The 11,501-nt window shown below is 38.7% G+C and overlaps 1 protein-coding gene across 1 annotated transcript in view; it reads left to right on the top strand.

Annotated features, from left to right (window-relative positions):
• The first annotated feature begins 1,228 nt into the window (after positions 1–1,228).
• The window catches only part of morc3a (MORC family CW-type zinc finger 3a), a 14,977-nt gene continuing 4,704 nt past the window's right edge, over positions 1,229–11,501 (top strand). Inside the window, exons 1-13 of the mRNA XM_050048991.1 lie at positions 1,229–1,287; positions 3,109–3,181; positions 5,085–5,217; positions 6,126–6,352; positions 6,487–6,640; positions 6,899–7,046; positions 7,212–7,340; positions 7,495–7,614; positions 7,707–7,804; positions 9,327–9,434; positions 9,535–9,663; positions 10,038–10,112; positions 10,233–10,275. Coding sequence (XP_049904948.1) covers positions 1,249–1,287; positions 3,109–3,181; positions 5,085–5,217; positions 6,126–6,352; positions 6,487–6,640; positions 6,899–7,046; positions 7,212–7,340; positions 7,495–7,614; positions 7,707–7,804; positions 9,327–9,434; positions 9,535–9,663; positions 10,038–10,112; positions 10,233–10,275 — 1,476 coding nt within the window. The 5' untranslated portion in view covers positions 1,229–1,248. The remainder of the gene's footprint in view (positions 1,288–3,108; positions 3,182–5,084; positions 5,218–6,125; positions 6,353–6,486; positions 6,641–6,898; positions 7,047–7,211; positions 7,341–7,494; positions 7,615–7,706; positions 7,805–9,326; positions 9,435–9,534; positions 9,664–10,037; positions 10,113–10,232; positions 10,276–11,501) is intronic.

Raw genomic sequence — 11,501 nt, 5'->3', positions numbered from 1 at the left:
GAATGAGCATGAAACACAAGTGTTAATTTTCATGCACATCATCCACACAATATACAATGCAGCATCACTGCACACAATGACATCTTTCGGCCATGGTGCAAACATGTCTTTTCCATAATAAAGTTTTCTATACTACATGTGTTGCCACAACTTGAAATCCCACAGGAGGAGCTGAAGGACGTGGTACCATAGAAGCAAGTTTGGACTGCTTTGCTTAATCGGCTGCCACAACTCAGACCCATGACGGCCGTGGAAAATGGGGAAATAACTGTACAAATGAGGTAGAGAGTGAGGGTACAATCCAGTTTTACAATACTGCTGAAAAATGCCTTACATTTAGAACAAATGTAACTTCAACAAAAACAAAACAGACATGAGTGAATAATGTGTTTAATAGAGGAGAGGAGAAAACATTATTTAGCTTCAATTAAACTCTGCCAGCAGGAACCCCTGGTAGTTATATTACAATGCAGCTCTCTCAAAATTGCAAGTGGACACATGAAACAGGGGGATTGGGGGTCCTCCGCCAGAAAATTTGGCATCGAACAATATCCTGCATTTGGGTACATTTGTATGCATAAATGTGTGCCTCTTATGCATTAATTTAAGGTGTAAATGTCTTCTGCACATGTTGTAAATACTGAGGCGTACATGTCCTGCCAAAATCCACACCTTTGAATGCCACCATCACACCCCTCTACCATTGGGCTATCTACATCTATCACCACAGAAAACAATGTAAAGAATATATTACTTGTACTGCTAATGACTCTTTAGTCAGTATTGCAAGGGTTGTAATTTGATGTAAAGCTTTTATTTTGGAAAATGTCCAACCGGAAGTGGTAGATAATCCATGAAGGTCAATATTAGAATTTAATATGTTTAATAATAATATGAAAAACAAATAATAAACATTAATATGAACATCAATATATAGTTTTACCATTTTATTATTTACATATCAACTGGAATACATAATGAGAGGAAAACTGAGCACAAGCTGTGTAAATTAAGCTAAATTAGCTAATTAGCAAATGAAAACAGAAAGTGTGTTTCTGAGAGTGTTTTGACAGACAGCTGTTTACCTTTCTAGGTGCACTCGTGCATACTGCTCATTATTATTTTTATTATTACTATTATTATAATTATTATTATTGTTATTATACTTTCATTCTGTCTTGAACTACATTGACCAAGCCGGGGTCGACTTCACTTCCGGGTCCTCCTACTCTACCTATTGACAGAAAAATGGCGGCGCAAACAGATCGCGGGGTCCCACTGAGTACGGTTCGTAGAATTTTTTCATTTGTTTTTTTAATTTTTAGCGGTTGATTATATTGTACGCGTAATAAACTGTTTCATAAGCCATGTTGTGTTTAAACAGACTCCACAGAGCCATGTGTTCGCATTTATCGGTGTCGGCTAAGAAGTGAACGTTACTGATGTTAGTCAGCGTCTAACGATTTATTATTGCTCCCGTAGCAGCGCTGTCTGTGAATTTCACGTCAGGGCAGGAGGTTTTTTAAGGCTAATGGTGACCTCCGGTTCGCCAGTTCACTATTAATGTCTCGTCTCTTTTGTTAGTCCACTTAAAACAATCAAACAGGCATTAACTTTGTATTCACGATATGACTGTTGTCACCCGTCACATGACACTGTATAACTGTACACGCTGCTTTTATTACATTTGTGAAAACAAAATATTATGTCACATGGGCTGGTATGTTTGCATAAAGGCGTCTTTTGTAAGATGTTGGTTGGGCATCCTGTGACTGGGGGTTTATTGCTTGACATCCGGCCCTCATTCTGTTATCGCCCCCATTTACCATCTCTGTCAACACTGTGTCAAGTGAAAGTAAAAAAAATAAAATAAAATAAGAAACCCGAATAATTTTCCATTTATAAACACACGTGGTAAGACTCAGGTGTCAGATTAGTACCTCCAGAGTTTGTCACTATAATCCACATCTATCTAAATTGTCAAAAGTGAGCTATTACATTGATGTTGCCTGATATGAGACATTATTATCAACTCCTTAAACTGCGTCTCCAGTTCCAGTATCAAGTTTCAGTCAGCTCGAACTCAACAGACTAGATGGATTCAAAGGTTTGAACCCAAGTGAATATTGGTATGGTTAAGAAATACCTTTTTTTAGTATGAAAGCACACCAGTAAATAAGAAACACAGCAATGGCAGATTATTCTAAATAGACTTGCATAAACCTCTTAGAAAATGTTTCATGTTTATGCTGAATCCCACAAGAAAACCAGAAACATTCATTCAGTCATTATCCTTAACTGCATATCCTGGTACAGTGTCATAGGGGGCTGGAGGCTGTCCCAGCTGAAACTGAGTGAGAGGCAGGGTACACCCTGGACAGGTCGCCAGACTATCACAGGGCTGACACATAGAGACAGACAACCATCCATGCTCACATTCACAACTATTCACAACTAATTCAGAGTCACTAGTTAACCTAACCTGCATGTCTTTGGGCTGAAAGGGGAAGCTAGAGAACCCAGAGAAACATGCCAGCTCCATGCAAAAAGACCTCACCCAGTAGGCTGGGTTGCATGGTTGTGCAGTAGCAGTCACCTCACAGCAAGAGGTTTCTAGGTACAAAACCAGCAACAATTTAACATTATTTTATTTGCATACGAGCACAAATGCTGTCTCTTCCTTTTTGTAAATCATGAAGCCTCTGCCTGTGTGACTGAAACTTCTGCAGTGTTTTACATAATCTGTGTGCAGCAAGCAATGTTTATGTGCTGCATCTGTTTTAAAAAATGTGACACATTTAAGACCAAAATTTGAGTGATTTTGTACAAACTAGCCTTGATCAGGTTATCCTGGTTTAAAAAGCAGTTTAAACTCCCCATAAGGCAGGTTCTGCCAGTCGAGCAACATTCATTGTTTGTACTGTTCAAAATAAAAACAAGCCTCATTAGTAAGATACTGACAAGTGCAATACACTCTGTAGTTTGGGTAAAAACAGTTTCTCAGAGTTTCCTCGTTTGACTGCATTGACTAAGCTAAAGGACACATTATGCGAAAAAAGGCCACTTTGATGCATTTTTTGTATTATTAATAATTTCCTTTACTTGCAGCTTTGTCCCAAGTTTCTCCATACCAATTCCACCAGCCACACCTGGCCTTTCAGCGCTATAGCTGAGCTCATAGGTGAGTCATCCCCACATGGTTGTATTTGCATGTAAAACAAGCTGTCTTCCTTAAGTTTCATTTTCGCTGCGTACTACTGATGTCCCCAGATGACCTGCATGATATAATGATGATCCCTATGTGTACTGTATGTTCTACTTTGAATTAATCTAGCAATGTTTAACTGCATTAAAAAGCAGCTTGGATTATTTTATTCTGTCACCAGGACAGATTTCCATTAAATGGAGATGAATCTTTTTTTTTTTTAGTAATTCATGACAAGATTCTTGTCACCAAACAAACTTGCAGCAAACATTTAAATTCATTTAAATTTAACACTGCTCTTCTATAGACTTCATTCCTTGGGATTTTGTTTTGCATAGTGATAGTTCTAGTCAATGTATTTAACCACACCCAATGTTGTTACCCGCTCTGACTGTAACACCAAAAGAGAACATCAAAAGAGCCTGACTCAAATACCAACGTCTATATGACCTTTGATGAAATGGTGTTGTAACTGCAATGGTGTCACAGCTTAAATATTCCAAACAATGCAAAAGAATTTTCTGTTGATTTGTTTATGGATGACTTTAGTTAAATCAAATGTCCCTTAAATTGTACATTTAAAGGTAGGATCTGGAGGATTTTCAAACAAAACAAAATATAGACATATACAAATGAAACCTTCTTCCGTACCTCCGGGCTCCGTACACCCGGGAGAGTTGAGCCTGACAGGAGGGGCCGAATTTGAATGTGTGTTTACAAACAGCAACTGGAAAATCCTCCAGACCCTACCTTTAAAAACCATCTTATTCAGATTATAATTTAGCTTGGATCAGAACTCAATCCAAAGTGAAAACGCTGCCCTAAACAGTGTTCATTTGAGTTTTTGTTGTAGCCTTATCTGTTATTAATGTATGCCGAAGTCACCTCTCTCACTGATATGTGAAAGCTTTTTAAATAATGATGAGCTCAAGTGGAGAGTGAGGATGGCGTTCATAGAGCTGATGCTTCACTAAGATGTTGAGGTAAATGCAGCCATAAAATATTGTTTCAAAAGAGTGCAGGAGCTGGCCTTTAAAATTTAAATTTATTGTAATTGTTCTCTGATTAAATGTTTTAGTTTGCCATATATGTTTGTTTTGTTATTTAGGAGCTCTGTGGATCATTTTGTGGCACATACACTCTTTCCCTGGTATCATTGAGATTCCTATAGCATTAAAAGCCGTCTTAAGAGGTCTATTATTTATTCAATCCTCCTTTGCGGTGCAATAAAAAGGGAGGTGCAGTTTATTAAGCAGTCGCCAAAATGTCATGCACAATACTAGGGGTGTAATGATACATTGAACCACATCGATATATCGATTCATTGATTAACGATCCGATTACATTGACGCAAAATGAAAACATCGATCCATATCGTCATCTAAAGATACACCTTTATTTTTATATTCACATAGCACGTCTGTGTCACCATTTCTGGGCAAGCGCGCCTTCGCTCAAACAACAAACAGAGCTCAGAAATAAAATGGTCAAATCATATTCTAGTTGTTTTTGTGAGTTGATGTAAATGATTGTGTTGGATGGGCGTATGATATCGCGTCATAACGATCACAGGCTCCTGAATCGAATCGAATCGAAATCGTATCGTGACAGACTTTGTGATATCGGCAAACATCGTATCGTCATCCAAACAAATCGATATAATATCGTATCGTGATGAAGCTGGTGATTTACACCCCTACAGAATACGTCTCCACCCTGATAAGCCTGTTTTTTACCTGTCGAAGCCACATTCATAATTGAGCCAAAAGATCTTGAGTAGATCTTGTCCTTCTTACACTTATACATCACTTGAATTTGAGTACTTTAAATGCTGGAGGTTAAGATTTTATGAACCCTAAAAAGTTGTTTCTTTTGACAGATAATGCCTATGATCCAGATGTCAGCGCCAAACAGTTCTGGATTGATAAGACTGTGGTCCAAGGACAAGACTGTCTCAGCTTTATGGATAATGGAAATGGGCTAGACAATGAAACGATGCACAAGATGCTCAGGTACGACACTGATGCTTGGTATTTTTTTGGAAATTATGGCAAAATGAGTAATGCCTTACTTGATGTTGATGTTGTACTGCCAATACTGGCATACATGATAATGACCACTGCCTAATGGTGAGTTCACACTGAACGCGAAGCAAATTTATGCCACAGCTGTGCAAATGGTTGTGCTAAATAACTGGGGAAGGCAGATAACGGCTAACTTGGTTCGGAGTTAAGTACAGCCAATAGCTGGAATCAAGAGATGTTAACATGGTAAACACTGAGGCTCCATGCTGTGAACCAGCATGTCCCCTGCCGTGCATTATCACTTCACTCCTTCCCTCCTTTACTTTCCACAATAAAAGACCCACTTTTATTACTCAGAGACCATTTTGCTCAGCAGAAGCAACTCAGCAAAGCAGCTTACACAATTCACAAATACATGTTTTCTGAACTTATCATGTAGTGCAATGGCTTCGCTCACTAATCTCCGAGCACCCTCTCCTTCTTTGCTCCGTCTTTGCTCCGTCTCTGTACAGTACTGATGTTGAGTTGTAGAGCTCCAGGTGCCCAAAGACAGCAACAACAAGTTTGTGCTCCATCTCTGATTTTCTGTAACATCAGAAAAAGATCTCAACGTTAGGCATGGCGACACAGCAGCACGTGAATTTGTCATGCAAATTGAAAATTTCCAACTTGCGCAAATGTGCAAATAGCTCAATAGCTCACTTCCCTTTTGCATCTTTTTGCCTTTAGATTGACTTTGTTTGTAATCACGCTGCACAAAACACTCGCTTCACGCTGGGTGTGAACCCCCTATAAAAGCTTTAAAAACAAATGTTGTACATGCTGCTAGAGTTATGTATGAACCATAATGTGATTCACATAATCACCATGAACTATATGCATTTTTCCTCCTCAAGCTTTGGGTACAGTGACAAGATCCCTGTGAAGGGTATCAAGCCGATTGGCATGTACGGCAATGGTTTCAAGTCTGGATCCATGCGTCTTGGCAGAGACGCCATCGTGTTTTCCAAGTCAAAGAATGTGTCATGCGTCGGGATGCTCTCTCAGACCTACCTGGAAAAGATCGGTGCTAACCAAATAAGTGTACCTATTGTCTGCTTTGAACAGAGAGAAAATAATAAGTATATCCTTTATCTACTGCGTTAAGGCATGTTGCATCATGTAAACGAATGAAATGTAAACCCTGACCTGTGCATCACTACCAGACAGTCGTGTTTCCATGTGTCCTGTGCAAGTTTTCTTTAACTTCAGCTTTACTCAGTGTAAGAGAGGAGCACAAAGCCAGTCTGCAGGACATCCTGCTCTATTCCCCTTTCAAGACACAGGAGGAACTGCTCCGTGAGATCGATGCCCTCACTTCCAACTCTACAGGGAAAACTGGCACACGGATCATCATCTGGAATCTCCGCAGGTCTGTCTGCTGTTCATATGTACATGTGTATGTTTTATTTCAGAGACCAAGTGCTAGTGTGTGTGCCCTAGATTTGTACAATGATCAGAAAAATATGTCAACACTGTACTAACTTTCAGGACAAATCTAGTCATCTTTCCTTTAGCAATTTGACATGAACAAATAGTTTTGTTCATGTCTTTCTCTGTGATTCAAGAATCCCCAATGTCAGCCTGAAGGAGACCACGTCACTTAAAGGCATATTTCTGTTATCAACAGCTCTTCCTCTGGAACAACAGAGTTTGATTTTTTAAGGGACCGTTACGATATTCGGATTCCATCTGATGTCTACGAGACAATGAATGACACGTCCCAACAACCAGACAGGGTTACGTCATACATTCCTGAGAGTTTTTACTCACTGCGGGTAATAAGTGTTAATATGCATGTCTTCTAATGGTACTTAATGACTGTATTACACCTTACTGGCATCATTTTAAATGCCTTATCCACAAACAGTTACAAATTCTGTAATGTTATGGACACAAGGACCAAAAGTCGAGACCAAAACTTGTGTTTTTAATGGGCCTAGGCGTATTGCAGTATTCTCTACCTGAAGCCTCGGATGCAGATCATCATACGTGGTCAAAAGGTAAAATCTCAGCTCATTGCTAAGAGCTTGGCCTGCGTCAGAAAGGACCACTACAGGCCCACTTTCTTGGTATCCTTTCATCACAGGTTCTTAATTTGGGGCTTTTTTTCTAGTTTAGAGCATGTGTTAAGGAACGATAAATGATTTGAATTTGTGACATTTTGTTTTTGCACAGAAAGTGTTCATATCTCTGCTTTTGAGTTTTCCTTAAATGTTGTATCAGACCAAACGCATTCGTATCACTTTTGGTTATAACACCAAAAGTAAAGACCAGTATGGCATTATGATGTATCACAAGAATCGGCTCATCAAACCCTACGAACGTGTGGGCTGCCAGCTCAAGGTGAGTGTGTGTTGTTGTGGTGACATATGTTTTCAAGGGTTTCCAAATGTTATCATCCAGCATTCATGTATCTGAACCTTTGCTTTTTGCAGGCCAACAACAAAGGTGTTGGGGTCATCGGGGTGATTGAGTGTGACTTTCTGGATCCAACTCACAACAAACAGAGCTTTAATGAGACAGATAAGTACAGGTAATGCACCGAGGATAAAGGATAAATTGAGTATTTTTCAATTTGGGCCGTTTCCTTTTTTTGTATCTAACTTACTAATGGAGACGACAGTTATTAAAATTGGATCAGTATTGAGAGAGAACGATGCAGATGGTAGCCGGGAAACAGACTGCAATGTAATGACTCGGGGCAATTATGCACTGTCAATATATGTCCATTACAAAGTGCTCTGTTTTGCCACTGACGGATTCAGATTGTTATTGTAAGTGACAACATTATGAAAAGGACTCTTTGAGAGAACCCTGGAAACTTGTGAGAGGTGACTCTTTGTTCCAGGAGAGACAACAATGGAAATGTTGGAGTTGGAGTTTGTCATGTTGGAGTACAGAAAGCATAGCTTAGTGTTACTTTAAAGATTTTCAATACCATGGCTGAATATTTATCTGATTTCGACAATGTGGAAAAATCTTTCAGATTTCAGAATGAGACTTCTCTTTGAGCAAAACTTGGTTACACACAACAACAAACAGACCAGATCAAATGAAAGGTAAAGAAAAATGTTTTATTCACCATATGGTCCTTCTCATGATGTTGCCAGACACTTGTAATAACAGTGTGAGCCTGTCAGTGGTAAAAACAGATATGTTAGGCAGATGTTTATTGACTGTGCATAATTGCGTAGCACTGTCGTTCAATACGAGACCAATTACAAAAATCATCTCCATTAGTTATTTAAGCCCTGTAAATGTACGGTTCAGTTCAGTTAGGTACGCATTTTTTCCGTTTCCACTGCGAAATGTTGTGGATGGTACCAACACAACCGTTCCGTACTGTCCCCGTTTTTGGTAACCCCTTCTGATCTAGCACACAGATCTGGTACTAAAAGGTGGAGCTGTGAACACTGCAGTCCGTTGATTGGTCAATAGCAGACGGTCACTCTGCTCAGGGTTGAGCTGTGGCTGGTTTTATAACCACTGTTCATATCGTGGAAAGTTTTACATTAGTTAACTATAACTATATAAATAAAGGATGTTTTCCTGCCTCTCACAGCAGCTGGAGTCGGAGAAAAAAACTCAGCTTTTAAGGTGGAATATTTACTTGTAATTTTAGTTAATGCATGAGTTGAATCGGCAAAAATGTTGGCGTGCAACCTTGTTCTGTGGACGACAAACGAGTGGCAGACTGATAAAGGAGGAAATACAGTGAGTGCTGGACAGAGCAGTGAGTGACAACAACCCCGCCCACATGAAAGAGTACTTTTTGCGGTGGAAACACTAGGGTCCAGGTACCATGTCTGAAGGGTTACTTTTGGTTCCAAAGGTACCATACCGAAAAGTGTTTGGTGGAAATTAGGCTTTACACACAAAAACATGGGAAAATAGGGTCCAGGTTTAAAAGTTTCCCTTTAAGGTCTAAATGTGTGTCTGTCAGTTTGAATCTTACACACAAAAGTATTTTTATAGCCTCAATTTTATTACTGTATTTATTTATCAGTGTTGGGCAAGAAACGCAGAAGTCTGAAGTTCTTAATTTCTTGGCACAGGAAAACTATGACCAGTCTGGGGACCAAACTGGAAGAGTACTGGAATGAAATCCGCTTCAGCAGAAACAAAGAGAATCCAAACAGCGACACACCAGTGGAAGATACCATGTTAGTACATTTGGCAGTGACTGATGTCATGTATTCTGTATGTATAATTGTTTGACGATGTTGGCTCCTAACATGCTCTGATACTTGTCTCTGTCCTCAGGAAGCGACCAGATCAAAACTGGGTGCAGTGTGATGACTGTTTGCGCTGGCGCAAACTCCCCGATGGGATCGACGTCGCCAAGCTGCCAGATAAATGGTTCTGCCGTATGAACCCCGATCCTCAGTTCAGGTAACTAGAGCATTATTGAAAAACATGTCACTACAGTAATCATAATCAGATGTGATAAAATAAAGACATAAAAAATACTAATTTTCTTAACCACATATTTGATCAGCTTAAATGAATGTTAGGTCAGAATTAGAGAACAGCTTCCCGGCCCAGACTGATATTCTCTGCAAAACATCATTTAACATAAACGCTGGGCTTCAACAGAAATGCTCACCCAACTTTTGCCACATTGTAATGTGTATTGATAACTGGAAACACCCAAAACACAGACACATTATTTATATCAAGGCGTTTAATAAAAAAAAAAAGTCTCACCCCAAACTTTGCTCAGACTCAGTGGACGTTTTTAATCTCTCTCTAATTTGCCCTTCCAGGAGCTGCCAGGTAGAACAGGAGCCTGTGGACTCTGATGATGATCAACCTTCGTACCGCAAGACCTATAAACAGCAGTGAGTCCCGTTGCAATTACAAACACTGCCACAACTTTTGCCCAAAAATATATAAGAGTTGCACATTGTTGTACTAGCTGTTAAAATAAGATCAATTAAACTGTGATTTTTTTTTTACAGAGAGAAGAAAGACAAAATGAAACTAGAGAAGGAAAGACAAAAGGTAAGGACACATCATATGTATGCTGCCATTTTTCTGCTTTTAACACCTTTGCACGATTTGGAGTAAATAGTTCTTTTTCTGATAGTATTGGTTTCTGATTCAGTAAAAATTAACACTTGATTAAGTCACATGACTTGGACTTGAGTCACACATTTGATGACTTTAGACTCAACCTGACAAAATTTAAAAAGACTTGCAACTTGACTTGACCAAGCCAATTTGGCAAGTGAATGTTATAGATATTTTTTCATCATGAGATGAGTTAAATACAACAAGACAGGACAGGAACACCCAAAATTCAATTTGCTGTGGTTCTGATTTATAATAATAATATTTATATATAAAGCGCTTTTCAAAACTGAGTTACAAAGTGCTTTACATGTCAATAATTTAACAGGCAAGACATGAAAACAACTTTTATAAGAACTGATAAAAACATTTTGGTATCTAAAAACAGAGGAAATAAAAGACAGTCTAAATAAACTTAAAAATGAAATCAATGCTCTCTGATAAAAGTATGTTCGAAGATCACTGACTGAATACTGCATACGCCTTCTTCCACACATTAACTAGTATTGATTAAGGAAGAATGTGCACCCTACGCCTAGTTTCGACCATGTGTACACACGGTTTTAGCTGAGACAGCTGCAGATAATATGGGGTCAGATATTAAATAAAAAGTTAGATATGTAACCTTATGATACATCATAGTTTTCAGGTTGTTTGCCAATGTCAGTGATCATGTTATTATTTTTCCAAGGTGCACAACGTTCTGTACAATGTCAATTAAAGGCACATGTATAAACTTAAAAAAAAAAAAAAAAAAGATTTATGGTTTATCATTCTTTTCATTAGGGTTGGGTACCGTTCATAATTGAATCATAATTTATCTGGAATTCGGTACCGGTACCAAACGGTACCTTATTTCGGTACTTTTTAACCCTTTGGGCCCGAGGCCTTTTTGGGGTATTTTTACTGCCTCTACTTTTAAGCTCATATCACAGTCATTATAAAGGCTACATACACATGCTATATCTTGGTTTTTTTTCAGGACAATGTGGGCTAACCAGATTTGCCATCATTTCATGTTCTTCTATGTGCCTGTATTTTATATTAATTTTTATATCAATGGAAAAAAAACATATCTGTGTGCCTAAATTCTTACATTTTTACATGTATCTCAGCATAGCAAGTTGGAAAAAGACATATTCTGCCATATATGAAGA

The sequence above is a fragment of the Epinephelus moara genome, chromosome 7 (genome assembly GCF_006386435.1).
Source record: "Epinephelus moara isolate mb chromosome 7, YSFRI_EMoa_1.0, whole genome shotgun sequence".
Taxonomy (NCBI): Eukaryota; Metazoa; Chordata; class Actinopteri; order Perciformes; family Serranidae; genus Epinephelus; species Epinephelus moara.
This window is presented reverse-complemented; position numbering and strand designations above follow the sequence as displayed.